The 22,473-nt window shown below is 36.5% G+C and overlaps 1 protein-coding gene across 1 annotated transcript in view; it reads left to right on the top strand.

The window, feature by feature from the left end:
- The first annotated feature begins 208 nt into the window (after positions 1 to 208).
- ACSS3 (acyl-CoA synthetase short chain family member 3) overlaps positions 209 to 22,473 on the top strand; it is a 58,224-nt gene continuing 35,959 nt past the window's right edge. The window contains exons 1-7 of the mRNA XM_058805528.1: positions 209 to 333; positions 5,395 to 5,583; positions 10,228 to 10,362; positions 10,653 to 10,793; positions 12,967 to 13,047; positions 13,131 to 13,226; positions 19,969 to 20,120. Coding sequence (XP_058661511.1) covers positions 211 to 333; positions 5,395 to 5,583; positions 10,228 to 10,362; positions 10,653 to 10,793; positions 12,967 to 13,047; positions 13,131 to 13,226; positions 19,969 to 20,120 — 917 coding nt within the window. The 5' untranslated portion in view covers positions 209 to 210. The remainder of the gene's footprint in view (positions 334 to 5,394; positions 5,584 to 10,227; positions 10,363 to 10,652; positions 10,794 to 12,966; positions 13,048 to 13,130; positions 13,227 to 19,968; positions 20,121 to 22,473) is intronic.

The following is a 22,473-nucleotide window of genomic DNA, read 5'->3' as shown; positions in this document are numbered from 1 at the left end:
TTTAGCTTGTTGAGTAAATCCTGAGGTTACAGAATAAAAAAGAACTTCCTGAAGTGAGTATAACATTTTAAGAGCTATGTTTTAATTGAATACTCTCATTCCTTAAAACACCAAATGACAAGAAAAAAAAAATAAAGTTGTCTTCGTTTGGAAGGCTAGCTATCACATACTTCATACTTCTTTTGTAGGTTCGTAGGTGGAGAGCTGAATATGTGTTACAACGCTGTAGATCGTCATGTTGAGAATGGACGAGGAGACCAAACTGCCATTATTTATGACAGTCCTGTAACAAATACCAAAGACAGAATAACATACAAGGAACTTTTGGAACAGGTATGTTTCAGAATAACGTTGTTGATTAGAAGGGGCAATAAATATTTCACAGTAGGTAAATACCAGAGACGTAGAAATGATCTATCTCACTGGTTTACTTATTTTCCTGTGCTCAGTATTGACTTATAAGCTTTACTACCTTTGCCAAACTATACTGCATCCAATTGGTTTTGATGCAGTATTTCCTCTATTTCCTCTTTGTCTTCTGCAGTTTAAAAACTTTTTCCCCTGGCTGGTTAAACTTTTAAGTTGTCTGTATTTGATTTAATTTTCTTTTCCCCAAACAGATCTTAATTAAAAGGTTAATCATAGTATTAGTTAAGTCTCTTGACAGTTGCTGTGATGAGCAAAGGTACAGTTCCATAGAAATTAAATGTGAACCTTGGCTCTTGCTGTGCATAGCTGAGTGTAAGCCTAAATGAAATTTAACTGGGGGAACTCCAAAGAAAGCTGAGTCACCTGCCCCTATGTAGGCTGGCATGAGGGTGCTTCTGTCTGGAAGGTGTGAGGATTTTAAATTCCCTGTTGGCTGGGGTAGCTTACTTCTGATGAGGTTGTGAGCATCCCGTTCTGCATCAGCCCATTCAGGTTTACTCTGCCTCACCATGGGTTGTTGCCACCATGAGTGTTTGCAGTCTGCCCCGTTGAAAGCTCTTGGCTCTAAGGGCTGTCTGCTGGAGGTTTGCTGTCATGCTGCTACTCTTGTTTAGCTTTTTTTCTTCCAGTTACATGTAGCAGTTGAACTTAAAATTGAGTACAAAGAAATGTTGGAGTTGGACTTGTATTCTTCCTTAATGTGTTTGAATGTGCAAGGTGGATTAGTTTGAATGTAACACACTCAGTGTACTTAAGATATGCATGTAGCATCTGGAGTGATGTAAGCTTGTGGTTTAAAATGTGAAATGAGGTCAGAATGCAGTAATTCTGTTTGTGAGAGATTTATTCCACTGTTGCAAGAAAAGAGAAGTCATACAGCTACAAAGAAATGATAAACCTGTTACGCATTCTACCTTTTAAGGAAAATATAGAAAACATGTATTCCTTACCAGTTTTCTATTTATTGGGACACAAGTCCAAAAAACAAAAAACAACATGACATATGGTATGCTAGAGCTGGAACAACTAGCTTTGGTGTTTTAAGGAGTCAGAAGACTTTGAAAGTATCCAGCTCCTTATCTAATCTTATTTACACTAATATATATAAATTCATTAAAACTTTATATACACAATTTTTGAGTCTTTTGCTCTCAATAATTATGATATGTACACAATATGTATGCAAATAGATGTGTATACATAAAATCAATCTATATATATGTTGCATGTAATATTTGGTTAACTTTAATGCAGAAATACAACATTTTAATGTAAGTTATATTAAGTGAACTTGCTTGGTTGAAATTTCCTCTGGAAAGAACTTGAAAAGTAGCCTTTTTTCTCCTTTTTAAGCTTGATTATATTAAGTCTCCCATCTTTATGTCTCTTTAAGTGTATTAATAGTCTTAAGACATGGCAAATTTGTGCAAAGTGAGAAAATTTTGCTAGTTGACGTACACATCCTTTCATCTACATTTCTTCTTACAGAGCATTGCAAAACCAAGTGGAAGAACTGGTTTAAGTTTTCTGGGGTATGTAGCAGAAGTTCACTTAGAAGTTCATTATAATCTTGCTGGAGGCTGAGTCCTATCTAAATACTATTTCTGCATTCTCTGCAGTTTACTCTTAATGGAAAGCAAATAAATGTGAAAGGCAGTATTTGATACTAATAGCTTGTCTATTGAAGCTTTCTGGTCCACTCTAGTACAGTAAGTTTAATTTGGTTTATCTGCTAGCTACCAGACTGCTGAAAACAAAAGTAACAAAGAGAGAGATCTGCTAAAAATGGGAGGGATGTAGGCTGTAGTATTTTTTTAATGGATCTTATAGGTCTAGGAGAGCTTAGCTTGCATTGATGGGTTCTATGCTTGTGTGTCCCAGTCACTGTTCAGCCCAGGAAGGTTTGGAATTCCTCTTTTGAGCATTTTAAATGGGATTTCTGGTTTTGCATCTTTTAAGGTGAATTCTTTTGGCATGGACCAAAACTGCTTTTGGTAACTGCTAGGAGTTCAGAACTGAGTGACTTAGAAACCTTAGCTGCTAATACAGCTGTAGTATTTGATTGCTGGGTAAAAGTAAAGCTGTGCTCACAGGGTCCATGCCTTTGATAGAAAGGCAATTTATGCTCTGGTCTTCCAAGCTGAAAGCCTGCTTGAGTTTCTTATTATATCACTTGGTCTCTAGTGATTTTATTACTGGAGTGTCAAATATATTAAGGTGAGTGAGCAGTCTTAAACTTGAAAAGTGGAGAAATAGCATGTTAGTTTTTGAGTGATAAAGTACGCTGCACTGTATTAATATAAATCATAAATGACAACACATTGTAACAAAGTGGAAGGTTTCATGACTTTTAACAGTTTGATGAAATGTCAGTACTCTTCCACCTTCTCCTTTTTTTTAGAAAGAGTGATTGCTTGGATGTTTCAGGGCTTCCACATCAATCTGAAGGGCAATGTAAACCTGCTTTACAATGCTCCCTTGTCTTCCAAATAGTTGCAGATAGAGACAGTGTTTTATTGTACAGTCCCAATGTTCCCTGTCTGTCAGAAGGGTGAGGGAGAGGGCACAAGGAAAATCATAGACAGCCATGTATTATATTGTATTGTTGTCTTCAGTGGCATTACAGTCTTTAGGGTGGGGAAATCAGGTGCAGACAAGTGATTACTGGGTTTGCACAGGTGACATGTAGTTCCTGTCTGCAGTATGCTGTACACAGGTTCTGCTTTAAATGCAATTTAGCTATGATTGATTTCATTAAAGATCATGTAAGTACATGCAGATCTCTTTGCTGTCTCCCTCCTATACCCAGGAACCACTTATATGGCTTGTTTACATGCACTGGGAGTGTTCTATTTAAAAATTACTAATTATGATCATTAAATAATGACAATAAATATTTTCTTTTTCATAATTATTAATAATAATCTATGAAATAATTATAATGAATAATAATAATAATACTTGTCCATTGTGTTTAACTATTTATTGCCCACACTTACAGTGACTATAAAAATACTCATTAAATGTTATTTTCATTGCCTCTGGCCTTTTTGTCAACATTCTGCTTGAGAGTCACAAGCAGAGAAGATAATGATTAGCTTTTTTGTTTCTTTGTGAGAGGGTGATGTGTTCGAAGATTTTAATATTTTCACACTAGGAATTACAGAAAAGTAATTTACCTTTGGAAGTAGAATTGTTATCTTTATTTACAATTACTTTCACTAATTATACCTAGAAATGACTGTAAATTCTGGGTGTATGGCAATAAATTTTAGCTTTTTACACGTCCAGTCTTTGGTTTTTGTTGAGTTTTGATAGTTTATATCAGTTTTATATTAATTTATATTAATTTATTACTAAGTCTAGCATTAAATGTATTTTCTCTTGAAAATCAGTAATATTTAAGATATCTGTTTCATACAAATCCTATGGATACCTAAGTTTGTGTGAGTTTTCAGCTCGGTGTGGTGATCACTTTACCTTACAAACATGTTCTTTCTTGTGGTTGAAAATAACAGCACAGATTTATGCAATGCTTACAGAAAATGGAACTTACGCAGTATCTTCTGATGCAAGAGTGCCTGCTTGGGGCTTCTGTGTTTCCATTTTCTTAAATCCTCGGGGAGAATGTAGAAATGTGTTGTTTGATTGTGGATGACCTGTGAATTTAATGCAAAGACAGAGCAGATGCTCCTGGAGCTTCTGGATGTTACTGTCTCAGGTGACTGAAAATCTGAACATATATTTCCACTGAAGAGAGAAACAGTGAGGTTGGAGGTGGTTATATAAGAGTAATGTGAGAGCAGAGGTGCAGGAAATAGTGTCATTAGGCAGAGAGGTACAACAGTAGAAAAGAGCACTTAAAGCCTTTGATATGCACAGAGTGATCCATGATGCTTCTTCACTTGGGTAAGTCCATCACCATAGCTGATTTAGTATTGGTTATTTTTAGATGTGTTTACTGCATACAAAGCAGTTTATGATCCTTTTCAATATATTTATGAGGATTCTAGGACTGAATGTAGTGACTCTTTGAAAAGAGAAAACTCAAATTTTTAAATACTATAAAAGAAAGCATTTCTTTCAGAAGATGCCACATTGCCATGCCATAGCAAGCAGGTTGGGACAACTTCACTGTGCTTGTCATAGGCTCCCATGCTCACTATAATCCAACTTCCTATGTGGTAAATACTAATGAAATATTCAGTACTACTACTTTTGTGACCAAATATTGTGTACTGTCAAAATAATAAATATTTTCTCATGGTGTTACAGGGGCATTGCTGCTGACCAGTCTATTGCATTTTGTGAGTTCCAGTCCTTTGCTGCTGTACATAGTCTCTTTTAGGTTTCTGCATAGCAAAAAGGAAGGTCTTACAATGAGAGCAAGAACTGATTTTAAACCAAGATATTTAAACCTAGATAACATTCTGAATTTGTGTTTCCTTTTGGTTCAGAGTATAAGGTCTCTTGTCTTAGATTGAGAAGTTATGCCGCTGCAATAGAAAATACTGCAAAATAAAATAAAGAAAATACTACTACATATTGATTTGTGTTTCAAAGTTAGCTAGATAGGACAGAACTTACATTATGAAATGACATGTTTATATTCATTCTTAAGAGCTAAAGTTTAGAAGTATAAACTGTTACCTGAATAAAAGAATGACTGGTAGACTCCCATTTAAAAATTTGTTAGACATTGCTATTGATTTTTTTGTGGTTATACTAACTACAATAATTGGTCTCCTTCCATTTTTATTTTACAAAAGAAAAATATATTAGTAGGTTTTTTGCAAGAAAGAAATTGTCTTAAATTTACTGAACCTTGATTACATTACATCAGCTTTGTTTGTTATACTGGCTTCTCTCTTTGATGTCACGAATCTGTTGACTGTATGAAAGTTTTTCTAATGGGGCAGCAGCAGATCTGGAGGAACTTTAAATATGAATGTTTTGTCAGTACAGGTCTCCAGGTTAGCTGATGTCATGATCAAACATGGTGTGAAGAAAGGCGATCGTGTGGTCATCTACATGCCCATGATTCCACAGACAGTGTACTGTATGCTGGCTTGTGCAAGAATAGGAGCCATCCACAGCCTGATTTTTGGTGGGTTTGCATCTAAAGAGCTTTCGGTTCGCATTGATCATGCAAAGGTAATAACCTGTCTGAAGCAATAAACACCATTGCATTAGTTATTACTATTAGTCAATGTCAAAAACCCGTTCTTTGGAATTTTTCCCAGACAGGATAACGTTTCTCTTTGTGTGGCACACAGTGTGTTTATAATACCTATTGTTGCAATATGAGCAAAGTACTATGTCTGTGCGGAGGTTGATACTTGTATAGCAGACACCAAGGGAGCAATTTTGAGCCCTTCTACAAAAGCAGGAGTTTAACACACTGTTGTTTGCATAGACTGTACTTTCTTCTCATGTTTGTCAATCTTTTTCTACTAAGCATCTCCTTAATATTGGCTTTTGGTTCAGCATTTTCATCAAGTGTATGCGGAAAATTCTGCCAAACCTAAGTGGTTTCACTGGATTGTCTGATATTAGGCATATTAGGTAGTTCATTTTTTCAGCAATGTTTATGATTTAGGAATGGTATTCCCCAATTTATTGTTCTCATTTAAACATTCCAAATCTTATGTTGCTTGCTCGCTCCCCCCTCTCCCTCTTTCTCCCTGTGGTGGGATGAAGAGGAAAATTGGAGGCCTAAAAGGTAAAGATCAGGTTGAGGTAAGAACAATGTGCTAGAAACAGCAATGAAATAAATGAACAGTAACAGCAACATTATTCATAGCAGAGTGTACAAGAGAGGCAAATGATTCATGCCATGCTGAACTCACACTACCCCACCATACCCTCCAGAAAGGACTCGTCCTCTTGACAGCTATGGAAACAGTTGCCCTAAATAAGTGACTGTGCTGATTACATAATTAATAGAGATGAATGCTTTAAAGGCTCCTGTGATCAGCATAAGTTGAGCTTGTTTATAAAGTGTTATGATGTCTGTGTTACTGAAATGAAAATAGTAGTTAACTATTCTTCGTACCTTTTATAGGCATATGAGTAGCTTGCTTAGTATGCATTAGTTTCAAACCAGCTAACAATGGAATGGCCTATTCTTGTTTTCTACTAGTGAACAAGGTAAAGTCTTTTGTCACCTTGATCAGTCACCTGAAGCATTCATAGTTGTCTTATCATTGCATAATGTTGCTTAGATGTATAAACCAGAAGAGGATTTTGTGTAGGGTTAACTCTCCAGGATTCGTGGAACTTTCATGTAGATTTCTGTGTGCAGAAGTGCTTTTTAGATGACTGAAGTTTCAGTTTTATAAATATCTGTAAATAGAGAGTTGAATGCATTTCCCCTCTCTCCTTGATGCTTTAACAAAGATGTTAATAAAACGGCCAAAATGGTTTGTTGGAATGATGAAAAAAAGGCTAACAACAGCTCTCTAGTTTTCCCTTTCTTCCCACTTACCCATTTTTCTAACAAGCTATAAAATAATGTATAAGAAAAAAATTATAAGCTTTAAAAATGAAAGTTGCTATAAATACAAATTATATAGCATGTTTACTTTTAGAGTATTTTGTAATTATTGACTAATTAATCCCAATGGTTTTTCCTCGGGGGACAAAAGGGAGACAGCACAATAATCATAATCCTTGCTTCATGCATTAAAATGAAAAGAGGGGAAGTTAAAATTTTCTACCCAAGGTCACATAGCAACCCTTTTGAAGGGTTAGCTATAAAATTATTAGCTGCAAACCATGAACTAAGTCCTAATTTACATTGCCTTTTGGTTTCTTTAAAAGGCAGTATTATGGATGATTTTTGGTCCATCTGATGTATAATTAAAATGTGGATAAGGGAGGCATAATTTCAATCTAAGTTTCAAAACATGCCCCAATTTTCAGTGTGATAAAGCTTTCATGATAAGTGAATTGCACACTCTTGAGGCTGCCTGTAAGTACCTGTAATAGCCAGTAAAGATGCTGAATAAATAAAGCAGTTGCACAATAACCTAACATTTTTATTAGGCTTTTATGTGAATTGGTTTAAATGCTGCAGTACAGGACCTGATATTGGTAAAATTAATTAGAAAGTGTTAAAGATGTGCAGTGGAAAGCTGGCTGTAAGATGCTCTTGTGGAAGAAAGATCAAACTTCATACTCTGTTGGAAAGTCTGAGTGAAAGAAATAACAAGCACTTTATGGTGACTATGAAAAGGTACACTTGGCCAGCTTAGCTTAATTTATCTTGAATTTTAAATAGGTCTGGGAATGCTGCAAAGTCCTGCAGCTGGTAATTCCTACTTGTCAGGTATTGGCAGTTACAGGCATTCTGCAGTGAATTGTGATGAAGTGATCCAGAGCATGAAAACAGGATTTTTGTCATCTTTCCTTTTACTTGAGTCTGGGAATATATAATTTGTAATGTTAAAGCAATAGGTATGTTCATACAATCATGGAACAGTTGGAAGGGACCTTTAAAGGTCATCTAGTCCCTGCAATGAGCAGGGCTTGTTCAGATAGATCAGGTTGCTCAGAGCCCTGTCAAACTTGACATTGAATGTTCCCAGGGGTGGAGCATGTATCATCTCTTTAAGCAACCTGTGCCAGTATTTCACCAATCTCATTGCAAAAAATGTCATCCTTATAGTTTAAATATACCCTCTTATAGTTTAATACCATTACCTCTTTGTCCCATTGCAGCAGACGTTGCTCATGTGTAGCTTTTCATCCACCAGACTCCCAGTATCCACCAGTATCCCACGTCCTTCTTGGCAGGGCTACTCTCAATCCCTTCATTCCCCAGAGTGCATTGATTTTTGGAGGGCTTGGCCTGGCACAGGTGCAGGCCTTGCTCTTGTGCCCTGTTGAAGCTCATTAAGTTGTCATCAGACTACTCCTCTCCTTGAGCTTGTCCATATCCCTCTGGATGGCCTCCCTTCCTTCAGGAGTGTCAGCTGCATCACTTGAGGAGTATTAGAGAGTACAGAAGAATTTGTAGGAGTCTTTACAACAGAACAAAAATGTTGGTCTTGTACCAACATATTTTACTATTGGGCCTTGCTTTATCTCATTTCTACTTCATAACATTGCTGGGTTTTTTTCCTACAGCTCACTATCTTTGCAATTTCTTCTCCAGCAGACCCTTGAACTCTTGCTGTTTTTTCTTCAAACTTATATGTCTATCTAATCTTAATGTATATCACTACATGGAGCCACAGAAGAGGTGGGAAATGGATGTATGAAAGCAATATGGAAGCAGAGGTGCAGGAGAAATAATGTCATTAGGCAGAGAGAAGAAAAGAGCAGTTAAAACCAGTAGTGGTCCTTTGATTTGCCTGGAGTGATCCATGATGCTTATTCACTTTGGTAGGACATCACCTTTGCTAATTTAGTATAGCTTAGTTTTAGATGTCCTTACTACGTACAAGGCAGTTGATGAGCACAGGTGGGATCATCTACAAATTACTATAAAGCTAGTGATAACAAAAGTCTTTCATCTAAACACTTGAATAGGATTGTAATCTTTTATTTATTACAGTCTGACTTAAGGGTGGCCTCCCAATGAATTTGCAGCTTAACTGCATTGTATTGTATCATCTTCTGTTAAATCAGTGCATTCCAAAAAGGAAAATCAATGAATGCTGAAATTTTAAAGCTCATCCAGAATCTTTATTTTGAATACCTGCCAATTAGGGATCTTTCCTGAATGACAGATTTGGACAGGAAACATTTTATTATTGCACAAGAAAACTATTTAATCTGTGCTTTCTCTGCTGAATTTAATTTTGCCTTAACTGAGACACTATGGTTTATGCCTACTTAATGGGATTTATGCTAATGCACACAATTAGTAAACTAGCTTGATCAAACTGAGTGCCATATGATAAATACATTTCTAAAACTTCAAAACAACGGAGATTGAAGACTCATTCTTTTCAAAGTAAAATATGTTCTAACACATAGTTTCTTTGCTGCTAACTTTTCTCTCCTAAAAAAACAAAAAATAAAAATACCAAGCTTTGGACCGAAGCTGAAATAGCTTCTATGCAGATTTCTTCACTTAGGCAGTTTTACATAAAAGCTGTGGTTAATTTATTGAAAAAGATGTGGATTCTACATTTGTAAGCAGATATTAGTCTAAAAAGCCCCAGATCTATACAAATCTGTCTTTTAGTAATTTTGAACCCTCAGTCCTTTAACCGTCTCTTGAAAAACTCTAGCCTTACTTCCTTCATGTGCCTTATGACTTTTGCTTATTCTCTTCCTGTATTTCTAGTTTCCTGCCATCTCTTGTTTGCCTTGTTTTCCCTCTTCTTCTCTTTTCTGTCCTGTGACTTTCATTGCAGGCTATGAAAAAGCCAGCAAAGTTCTTCAGCTAGTATTGAAATGTGAAATTGGAAGCATTAGGTAGAAGGCAAAACAGTACAGTTAACTGTTGGCATCACTGCACCACTCTTCCTTAGTGGAGGAGATGAACAACAGTTTCTCTCTGTGTTCATTAATATTTATGTAACTAATAAGTAGTTAATACTGTTGATTTCTTACTCAAATGTGTTTGAAAATAGTGAAGTGTCAGAAGGTATTAATGTTCTTCCAAACAAAAAGCAGATACGTGGACAGTGAGATCTCACAAGCTTGATTTATTCTAGAAAACGGATCTAATCCCTGTGTCTAATTATGTAAAAATAAATTGTATATGTTGAATTTAATAAAAAATGTTATTAGGTTACATATCTAAAGTACTGCAAATGCACATATTAGCTTTTCTTTTTTCAGCCCAAACTTATTGTAACAGCAAGTTTTGGTGTAGAACCGAAAAGGAAAGTGGAATACATATCTCTCCTAGAAGCAGCACTGGCAAGGGTACAGAGCAAACCTGATAAAGTTCTCGTTTACCAGCGACCTAATTTGGTGGGTGTACAGTTGTACTGTCTTTATATTAACCGTCACTTATTTGTGTAGTGCATGTGCCTTTACTTTTTTCCAAGAAATATTTTACTGTATCTATTGTAGTTTGTTTTTTAATTTTAAGGGTGAGCATTATATTAATAAGATTTACAAAATAGAACTAATGCAGTAGAGAGATTACAGAAAATTGAATACTGCTGTATAAAAAATTTGAATAGTACATGTTTTTTTAATGAATTACATTTAGACCATGTGGTTTTCTTTTAACAGTTTTCTTATTTTTCAATGGGCAGGGCCATGTTCCTCTTACCAAAGGTCGTGATCTTGACTGGGAAGAAGAGCTTGCAAAAGCCCAGTGTTCAAAGTGTGTCTCTGTTCCCTCAGATCATCCACTTTATATTCTGTATACATCTGGAACAACAGGTTTGCCCAAGGTAAAGGACTATCAGTAGTCTAAGTGTCTGTGACCAACTATTTGCAGTTCCCTGTGAAAAAATATTTAATTGAAAAGGTTGAAAATGTTTGCCAGAGCACAGTGTTCTAAATGGCATGCATTCTACAAATGGTTTAATCTCATTTATTCACATTTCACTATTTTAAAGGCAGTGTCTAGGAATAAATAATGTTTTTAAATTTAAATAGTAGTAATATAAAGATAAGATGCATTTTCTTCAATTGTTTGTACAAAATAAACTTCTGATGATAGCAGAATGTCTTATTCAGTACTGCCTTCTATGTTTTAACTTTCTTAGATAAGCATAGTATAGTTACTTAATGACAAGACCAGTTAATATATCACTTGTGTGATTGCATTTATTGCTGACTAATCTTGTTCATTATTTACATATTAGCTAATTTTCTTGTAGATAAGATGTACTGAATGACTCTACAGATTAAATGAAATAAAGAGTGTTCTGAAGGCTTCTGTTGCTGCACAGCTCTGAGTACATAATACCCTGAAAATGGAAGTTTAGATTAAGTGAAAATTAACAAAGGGTATTCTTTGAAAGTGTTTGTTTTGAATGTAAATTAGTTTTAACAATATATTTTTAAAGTTAAAAGTTCTCTGAGTGCTTACCTGTTACTTAAAATGCTGTTTTACAATGTGGAAGACAAGCTGAATATAATTTTCTGTCAATAGTCTTGTCACCACTGATTCAGACAGTATCACACATCCCGGAGAGAACAATTATACTGCAAAACATCAGCTTTGCTGAGAAAAATCTCTTCTGCTTTTACCTTCAATGCGAGCCTTTGAAAGCAACATATAAATCCTAAATCATAGTTGTATTGTCAAAAAAACCAAGATATGATCCTTTGTTGCAACAGATATTTTCCTTGACTGGATATCAATAGAGTATCTCAGAGGTAATAGGTCTCAGAAGTTTACTTCACTGTGTTGTCTCTGCAGAGAAAAATAAAGATACCTTGAATCAATCACCCTTACAAGAGAGAGATTTTCAGCTAGCAATAAGCTACAAAAAGTAACTCTCAGTGAATAAAATTGCTTTTTTATTAATTTAAGTAACTTAATTTAAATGGTCATGCAGGTAAAACTACATTAATTTTTTTAGGATTGGTTATGACCATCCTAAAAACTTTTGTTGATCTCAGAACAGAGGCTAAGTTAGAAGCTGAGTTGAACAAAGGTAATCTCCTGTCTGAAATTGGTGAAGTGTTTGTAAACCATTCTCTGCCTTAGCAATCTCTATTATGATTTAATGTATCTCTGCAGTCCCTCATTTCTTGGATGAGGCTTGAAAGTGCCTAATTCATTCTATTCAGTACATCAAGAGAATATACCATGCCTAGCACAGACAGCTACATTGTAATGTCGGCACACTGCATATTTGTTTGGTCCAGTGGGTTTCATCTGAGTTTTAGTTCAGGACACCAGGACGTAGTTTATGTAATTCTTTCTTCTAGGAATAATGTGCTAGAATATATATTGACCATACTAATATAGCAAAATATGTCTAAAAGTTTCCTGTTAATGATGTTCCAGAGCTGGTTTTTGGTTTAGCAAGGTGCACAATGGTGTTGATGACCTCTCATTCTAATTTTCAGATCCCTCTTTTAGCTCAAGACTGGGGTGGTATTCATTTAGCATTCATGTGTGCTGGATAGGAAACTTTCAAGAATATACTCTGATATCTTTATAAAGAGTCAGGGCAAAAAGGGACATTTGAGGGAGTAATTCACCCCATTTTTTTCAGGGATCATCTACTTTGCAGGTGTGAAGATGATATAGATAAAGTAGGCAATGAGTTTAAAATATGCTTAGCATTGGGATGGTACCGTTTAAGTGAGGTAAACACTTAAACTCTTATTTTTTGTCAGTATATATTGACTGAATATTTGTATATCCAACTTTTATGAGAGAATTTTAGCTTTGTTAGTTATTTCTGAATGTTTGCTTTATTGTATGTTTGGTTTTTGTTTTCAAAAATTACTTAAGTGGAGGTGCTTTTCTTTTCTTGAGTAAGAAGTATTGAAGTTGGACAACTTTAATTCCATTGCTGCTAAATCCTTAGCATTTAATTGAACACAGCAATATAATTGTATCCTTCAAATCTTGATCTTAAATACTCAAATTTTCTCATTTAGGGTGTTGTGAGGCCAACTGGTGGCTATGCAGTTATGCTAAACTGGACCATGTCCGCTGTATATGGCCTCAAACCTGGTGAGGTAATTCTATTTAAATGTCATGTAAATTTTTTTTAATGCCTTTTATTACTCCTAACTATAATTTTATTTATATTTCATTTTAGGTATGGTGGGCAGCTTCTGATTTGGGCTGGGTTGTTGGTCATTCCTACATTTGCTATGGACCTCTTCTTCATGGTAATACTACAGTTTTGTATGAGGTATGATTCAGTCTGAAAAACCTTCCTTGGAAATGGCAGCATCTCCTTCAACTGATGATCCAGATGATTCTGTTTATGCCTGTCTATTCTTCATGCCACAGATATTTAAATTGTGTGTGTATCTTCAGTGTGTATACTCTCCCACCTATTACAGTAATTTTTAAAGAAAACTTACTTCACTGTCCTTGAAGCTTGTCTACATTTGTTTGAAGGGTGATGGTTAGAGGCATAAGGAACCCTGAAACAACATAACTAGAAATGACAGATGGTGAAGTGTACCTGTGTTACTGATTAAACTACTTTTATTTTGAAATTAGGAGAGGGCGTTGTGTTTTGCATTTCTTGTGATGAAAAATACTTAGTGGAGCTTAGCTGGATGCAACTGAGAACTGTATGCTTGGAACCAGAACTTCTAATGAGAGTTGTCTCTTCTTTCCTCTTTACCACTCAAGGAAACTGAACCCAAGACACAGATGACATTTGGGACTTAGTCCTTCCCTTCAGGGGATGAAAACTAGTGGCAGGGGGAGAGGAGACTAGTCCAGTTAGAGTGGCCTGGGGCATCCTTACTTTGCTGCTCAAAAAAGTAATCATGCTGCCTTACATTGTTATTTTTACAGAATTTATTGCTGATTGTTCTGAGTAATAAAGAGCAAAAACTTCACCCAGTAGCAGAAATGCACATCATAGACCTAAATATTGTATTAGCTTGCATATTAATTACTATAGTCTAATTAATGTTTAAATGCCTAATAGATGTTAATTCTAAGGGGATTAGCTCAGCACTACCACAGTAGTTAAGCAGAAGAGGAAAGCAGTGTAAGAAAATTGGCAGGTGCTTGCAGATAATAAAAAGACTTTGGTAGTTTTATAGTGACTGTTTTTGAATACTGATGATGTGCTAGGTCACATTAAAATTGTTGCATGAATTGTCAGAAGAGAATCACTGCAATGAAGAGGCTTTGCAGGTGTAGAGTAAGCCAAGAAGGAAGTGAAATAAGGAGTCCTTCAGCATTTTCTGTTGCATTGTCATCTTACAGAGAAGTTTTATCTCCATGTGAATGCATGGGGATCAACGTGATTATTATAATTGTAAAGGTACCTCTGGATTTAAACTGTTGTTAAAAAAAGGAGTATAAATCTTATTTTTTTAACAGTGAACATAAAGAAAAATTAGAGTTAGGATCAAGTTGACGTACATATCTGCTTTGTCATTATTTGCTCTTGGTGAGATCTTATTAAAAAGAAATAGTACATTTCCCACTTTTCTTCTCCAAGATGCCACTAATCAAGGCTTCAGACAGTGTTCATGACATAAATGTCATCTTTTTGAGGGTTAATAAAGGGAAGAAGAGGAAAGTGTCTGTACATACAGGAATAAAAGTAATATTTATAAAGAGAATAGTGCATAATTTTTCCTCTTCTCAGAAGAATGTGTTAATAGTAAATATTCAGAAATTTTTAGTCAAGTCTCCTAAACGGTTGCCTAATTAAATATTTTGGGTTAGGGAGTATCATTGTTTAGCCATGGGGGAAGAACATCACATTCCTTTTGCATGTGGACAACTACTATTGAATGTAAAGTGTGCTGACTTCATACCCTCACTATTTCAAGTGTTTTGTTTATTTTTAAATTACTTAGGTGACAACTTGTCATTTAAAAAATTACTATGGAAATTATGCTTTTAGTTTTCACTTGCTGTTGCACTGTTTTCAAGAATGCAAAAATGGTGATGAATTCTTTTGCATTCAAAAGCAAGTGTATTTTTTGTTTTGGTTTGTTTGGTTTAAATAATCTATCCTGTGTTTTTTTTTCTCCAAAACAGCAACAACAAATAAGTCACCTGAAGTCTCACAGCCCACTCTGGGTTGCTCTTGCTAATAGGGTTTCAAGCTGTAAGCAACAGGGCAGTATTAAGAGAAAGTCTAGTTACTATTTGTGGTCCTGTGATATCACAGAAAAGGCAGCATTGTAGTTCCAGTGTTTGGGACTTTGAACTAGGGTAAGGAAGAGGATACCCACACTTGTCAAGAACCAGGCATTAAGGACTTCATTTGAGTGGGCTAGGTCAGAGGAGGAGCTGTAGCATCTTGTGTGCCTGGAGTCTCTCACAAGGCTCTCTGGAGTCCTGTAGTTGCAGCAGATTTGCAGGGTACATAAGAGCAACAGGTTTGAAACTACTCTTCTTTGGCACAGTTCTTGTAGATATCCAGCTTTTCCTGCTGTTTTTGTAAGGCAGTATCATCAGCTTACAAAGCAAACACTGTCTCTGAGGTCTGGCAGGGATCACTCTGCCATCATACATACTGATTGTGGAGCAAATTCAGTAGGACATGTCTCAAGTCTTCAGTGGAGCTTTGGCAGCAGGGTCACTATCAGAAGGCTGAATGCCTCTGTGAGCATATTCTTTTGAGTTCTGATATGTCAGGATTTTGTGTGTGCTTTGGCATCGGCAGGTTTTAGTGGCATGCAGTACATTTTCTATACAGAGAAAATTTCCTCATAATTTTGGATTTAGTGGTAATTGAAGAACCCATTGTTCTTAGGGGTCAGGCGTAAAGGGAATTGATGCACTCTTACTCCTGAATTGTTGGATATTTTATTATAGCTCTTCTTCTGTGTCTCTTCCCTCAAGTAATCTACGCTGGTGGCTTCTCACTTTCTCCATACAAGAACTTCCCTATTCCCTTGGTAATTCTTGGTGACTGTGAATCTTTTTTGATAATCATGTATGAAATCATAAATCATCAGCACATTGTCTCAGGATGTCTGCTTAGCTGTTTGACATCTCATAAATTGCATGCTAAATCTAAGTGCTTCCAGAAAGATTTTCCTGTCTGTTTCAGTCTCTTGGTAGATCTTTTCTGTGGGAATCTTCCTAGTTCATACAAGAAGTATCTGTTCTTACTTTTCTCTTTTAAATTACATGAGAAAGATCACTTTCTTTCTGACTGCCTTTTTCTTGTTTACTGTGCTCTCATTTCCTGTCAACCATAGATATTATTGCCAGTAACTTTTAAAAATCAATTTTCATCTCCAGTATTGATGCAAATACTGGTCTTGAACTGATCCCTGCAGCAATCGAGTGGAAGTATCTCATTTGCTCAGTCCCCAGTTGACTCAGCAGTCTGTCAACATATTCTGAATTCAATTACCCAGTGGTTTACTGTTTATATTGCTAACTTTTAAAAATAAAAATTGCATGTGGTAATAAGCCTTCATGGAACATGGTAGTACTTCTTCAAATTTTCGTATAACAAATGACTACTCTCTCTGGCAATTTTATGTGTAGATTTTGAGCTCTGAAATTAATTTTCACTGTCTCAGATATGTGTTACAATCTGATTATTAGGGAGATTAATTAAGGGGCAAACAAGACCATATGCCATAGTCAATAGCATGGGTTTTATTTATCAGTAAATGTGAGGTGGAGAGATAGAAAGAAATATAAAAAAGAGGAGAGGGGAAAGAAAGGGAGGTAAATTAGGGGTAAGTTAGTTACCACCCCTGTGGATCCAGGGCATCCTGTTCATCCTCTTTTGGTCTTCTCTGTGGTGGGTGTCCCATGAAACATGGAATTCAATGGGTATTATTATACAATGTATATATACACATTGTATACTTTGTACATAATATAGACATTGTAATATACATTGGATGTGACAGTGTTCACAGGGGTCTTATGTTGAGGGAAGAGACTAGAATCTGACTCCATTTTTCAGAAGGCTTGATTTATTATTTTATGATATATATTACATTAAAACTGTACTAAAAGAATAGAAGAAAAGGTTCTCATCAGAAAGCTAGGCTTGGAATAGAAAGGAAAGAATGATAACAAAGGCAGCTGTCCCAGACTCTCTGTCTGAGCCAGCTGGGCTGTGATTGGCCATTAATTATAAACATCCAAGATGGGCCAATCCCAGATCCACCTATTGCATTCCACAGCAGCAGATAACCATTGTTTACATTTTGTTTCTGAGGCCTCTCATCTTCTCAGGAGGAAAAAATCCTAAGGAAAGGATTTTCATGAAAAGATGTCTGTGACACATTGTATGTACATGTACATGGGAATGCCCAAGCACCTCCCCTGTGAGGGAGTTTTACACTGTCTTATGCTGCAGAATCGGAATCCGTTGCAGTAACTATGGTATAAGGCCTGAGGAAAGAGTCTGGGGACCTTTGGGGATCTCTGATGGTTTATGACCCCTTCTAAGACATAAAAGTTGTCTCTCACATGGTTGTCCCCTGGTGGTGGGTGAGACACCTCTGTCCTGTGTGGACCAGAGGTTTTGCCATCACACTCCCAAAAACTCACCCCCTCCCTCTTGAATGCATTCTTCTTTCCCAGCCCTGTTTATTTCTCCTTAGACCTGAGGTAGTTCGACGGTAGTACCACCTTTATCTTGTCTCAAGTTCCTTTAGGTGGCTTAACTCACAGTCAGAATTCCCACGAGGAGGCATATTTGGAGGGATGGACTTTGGTTGCAGATGAGCTTCTTTGCACACTTTGCTACAGTGGGCAAAGTCCTTCAGTGATCTTAAAAATGTTTGAGCCATTAACCATTTCAGTCTGGTTCTTCCCATTGGGAAGTTTTTCTGCAGAATCTGTAAGAATATTTTATACCTGTGCCAGATTTTTTTTCTCCCTAAATGAATATCTTATTCTCTGTGTTGTATTCCTCATGAGCTGTAAGATGAATTTTCTCCTCTTTCTACTGTTTGTGTTTTATTTGGTTTTCTTCTGTATCTGGTAACTCCAAGCCTAAACTGCTTTAGCTTACCTGTGACATAAATATCCACCCGTCAGAGTCCTGCATGTTTACCCAAGCACTCCTGAAGATTTAACAGTTTGTGTAGAAGACGCTGTCAGGCTGAGGCTTGCTGGAAGTTTGAGGCACAGGCATGTCTGTGACATAGCTCAGGCAGAGATCAGGTGTGAAGCAGGATCTAGGAGGGAGTGGGTGTGCTCAGGACCACATCGCCCTTATGGGCTCTGGATATTTACATTTGGTTAAAAGTAACAGCCTAATTTATTACTGGCTGACTAGCCAAGTTCACCTTGCTCCACAGCTAGGTGTTTTGGTGTCCAAGATGATTGATACTAATTCAAAACATAATTACTTAATGAGAAGCTTATGGCAATTTGGTGTTTTTCAGAGTCTGAGGCTGTTTGTTTAGCTCTAGTGATATGGGCTTGAACTCTTAAGCAGGTGCCTACAGATTTGCACATATAGTGAAAATTACAGGTAGAGAGTGTCAGCTTGAACAAAAAGTGAGTTAGGTTCATGAACCACCACTGATGAACACATGAAAGTTGTGATGAAGTGGTCTGCTAGGGAGATGTTTCAAGACAGTCTGGTAAAAGATTTTTCTATTACTGTGTATTATCTGACAGGTACTGTGTGGTTTCTGACAGGAAAAAGGACATAACTCACTTTTTAAGCAAGCATCATTTTGCATTTCTTTTTTGTAATTAATGATAGGCTAATTGCAGAAATTGGGCTTTTTGTGTTCATTATACTACTCTTCTGTTGGGCTGGAAATTTATTTTCTCTCCATTTGTTTCTTACTGCCTGCTTAATCCTTTTTAAAAATGGCTTTTCAATTGTGCATTCTGTTTTGTCTTATTTTTAAAATCTTTTGTGGTGCTCCTCTTTTTTGAGAACACCTCTCACCAGGAGCAGTAGCTCACCATAAAGCTGAAAAACCACTGGTACATATCCAGCCTTGGCTGTCCTGTGTTCTTTGAATCTGATTAATGGTTCACCAGTGCTCTTGCCAGTGTTCAGGCCCAGCTGGATGCAGAGGAGAAGTGTGTGTCTCTCGACTTGCGTGCTCTGCCAAAGTTCATCCTCTAAGCGTGGCCTTTCCAGTGAAAAGGTTACAGTGATACCTGTGGAGCTAAAACTCATTCTACATTAGCATCACCTTCCAATTTCAGAATATGTATGGAGCAGTTCATGCACTGTGGTAATTACACTTACAGTGAGATTGTGACTGTATGATTCTGTGCTGCCTGCTTATCATATTTTCAACACCACAGAAAGGTATTCTTGATTATTTTTTATTAGGATTACTTTCCATTGAACAATTTGTCATAAACGCTTACTTCTGTTTACAATTCTCTTGACTGTGCCCCTTGACTAAGCTCAAGAAAACCCGAGCCCCAAAACCAGACCACAGTCTGGTAGGACGCTAAAACAGAATAGTGGCCCTTCAGGCTCTTTCCAGGCTACATGTGGGATAGCATGGTTCCAAAAAGTCAGTTGTAAGCAGCTAAGCGGCAATCTTTCCAGATTTTAGAAAAATTCCTAGGTAAGAAAACATGTGCATGGGAATATAGCTGCACTGCCAGTGTGTCCAGAGACTCCTTGTTCAGAGGGAGTGTGGGGGTTTTCTAAACTGCATCTCAGGGTAGATATAGACATGACTCTCTCTGCTGCCAGTGCAATAACATATCTTTGTCTCTGTCTTTTCATTTGCATGTTCATTTGTTCTAATTTTCTTAGTAACTAGTATGTACTGTGTTCATGTAAGGCATGGTTCCCAAAGCTCATGAATTTATTTCTACCAGTGAATACATTCACAGTATTATTATTTTTAACAAAGCTTCCTTTGAAGTCTTACTTGAAATTACTTCTGTTGTTGTGCTACCACTACTGTTACATGCTCAAGGCTTGAACTGTCAAGGAATTATGAGGTATTTTTATCCTGTGACATTTTAAATTATTCTCTCCACAGGGGAAGCCTGTGGGAACGCCAGATGCTGGTGCCTATTTCCGTGTCCTAGCAGAGCATGAAGTAGCTGCCTTCTTTACTTCACCAAGTGCAATTAGAGCAATCCGTCAGCAGGACCCTGAGGCAGCCTTGGGAAAGCAGTACTCACTGAAAAGGTGAAGTAAGGATACACTGGAAGCAGTTTTTTCCAGAAGCAGGCTGCATGAGCTAAGAGTTACAGAGAATCTGGAGTTTTGCCCACCTCTGTAGAGTGCTATTTTAATCTATTCTTGAAAATTTAGATGTACACATATTTGCTTGCAAATTTCTACTGATAGTTTTGAGGAGATGAAAGCTGTTAAAGAGTCTATGACTCTAATGTTAAGAGCTTTTACTGAGTTAAGATTCCTCTTCCATCTTTTACTTTATTCCCCTGTGCTTATACTCTTAATACAGTCTTGGATTATGTCATCTCATACTGCTTTTTCTGCATGACCTCTCATTTTGTTAAGGATGCACAGGATCTTTAGTGTTTGTTTAATCAGAAGCTAGTCAATGTTTTGGTTGTTGCCCCAAAACTTCATTATTGTTTATGATTATCTATCCAAAGGGCTATTTTATGTCTTGTACTGCTTTTAAGGTGCTTATCACTATACTATCAGCATGCTTCAAAGTCTTGGCTGAGTTCATCCTCATAAATCCCCTGTGAGGTGAGAGAGTGGTATTATCTGTATTTTGCAGATGGGAAGCTGAGCCAAAGAGATTAAGGTCAAAGTCTTCTGTTAGTTTTCAATATCTAGTCTGAGAGACTGTTTCAAAGATTGTAGTATTATATGCTTAAAATGTGGCATATATTTAGCCACGTTATTAGCATTATATTTATAAAGTGTTTCTCATAGTAACTTGGATTTGTGAGTGTTCAATACTTCTACAGACAAAGTTTCTGTATCTTACGGTAAACATTCTAAAAATGAAAAATATGTGGGTGTGGACCACATCTAATCTTGAAGTTGAATGATTTGCTCAGCATCAAACAGGGACTGTGTCAGACTGTATAGGCAGTGTTCAGTCACAAGAACATCTATTACCACACTTGTTCAAAGAGAAGGGAAGCTTCGTTAGACCTCCACATTCTTAATTGCTCAGGAAAGTTTATTATTAGTGAGCTGGATTTTTTCCTGAGGTATTCATTACAAGCTTATCATTACTTTCTTCCATCTGTTTTGACTGCTATCATCAGCCCTTACTCCTCCCTGAAATAAGAAAGAACTCATTTGAGACACTAATGCACTGTTGTCCTATGACGTTAATTGACAAGAAAGTGATTCAGATTCTAGAAAATTTAATTGCTGTTCCTTGGCATTTCTTAGACAATTACTTGGTCTTTAGAGTATTCATTTAATGGGAAATCTGCTTACCTGCTTTGTAAGTTGTTGCATTCTCTGGCCAGATGAGAATTCTAGATAAGAGTCTCCTTGCAGTATCTGTTGCCACATATGTAAAGAGGTATTTCATCATTCCTATTCAGTCATATCAAATGAGCTTCTCCACTTGTCTGCAGCTTTAGTTGTCTCTCTTTTGGTCCATGTAGTTCACTGGGATGTGAGGTCTCTTTACTAAACCCTCTAATGCATCATTTAATATCTAGTAGGTACAGTTGTTAAGAAATTCTATCAAGTGATTAAAATTTCCATTCTAGGGAAATATTTGGGTTTGGGTGTTACTTGGATAGACTTTTCTATTCAAGGTCAAGTGAATTATGTCTGATTCAGTTTGAAAGCAGTCTTACTTTTAGTTCATTTACTTGATCTATGATGCTTTCTTCTTTGTTACATGGTGAAGAATCTTTGAAACGTCTTTCTGCTACATGCACTAAAATGAATCCTTACTTTAGGGACTGCATCCAGGAATGCAGTCCTGAAAGAGGTTTCCACCATGGTACATTTTATTTCTGAAAAGTTCTGTTAAATAAATGGTAAAGGTCAATGTCACTTAAAAAAAAAAAAGTTAAAAAAGATAGTTACTGATGAACAATAGAGGTGGTAGGCAATGCCATCTTCCATACATAAGGGAGCATTGATTTACATCAGCAAACTGCATTATAAACAAACTTGAGTTCTTTTGAAATTATATAAGTGAAATAAATTTCTGTTAAGAACTGATGTTTTTGGCATCACTGGCCTCTGCACAAAATTATATATATGAGTTTTCCAAAGGTTCTGGTGTGCTTTAAATTTCTTGTGTCTGTTGGAGCCAAATCTTGAAATTTCTTTACTTTTGACACAAAATGCCACCTATGTCTAAAACACAGCTTGTGCTTAACAGTAAAACAGATGTTTAGTTTTTAGTACTGTAGGTCAAAAGCCCTGTTCAACCACCTATTTATGGAGATCTAAAGACATAGCTTTTGATAATATCTAGTGCTGCTGAGCATTGCTGCCTTTCCTGTTGGAAAAACAAGTAACATCCAAATTCCATGAGCTTTGTCTACGTAAGCATATTCTGTTCAGCTCTTTGAATCCATTCTCC

The sequence above is a fragment of the Ammospiza caudacuta genome, chromosome 5 (genome assembly GCF_027887145.1).
Source record: "Ammospiza caudacuta isolate bAmmCau1 chromosome 5, bAmmCau1.pri, whole genome shotgun sequence".
In the NCBI taxonomy this organism is placed as follows: Eukaryota; Metazoa; Chordata; class Aves; order Passeriformes; family Passerellidae; genus Ammospiza; species Ammospiza caudacuta.
This window is presented reverse-complemented; position numbering and strand designations above follow the sequence as displayed.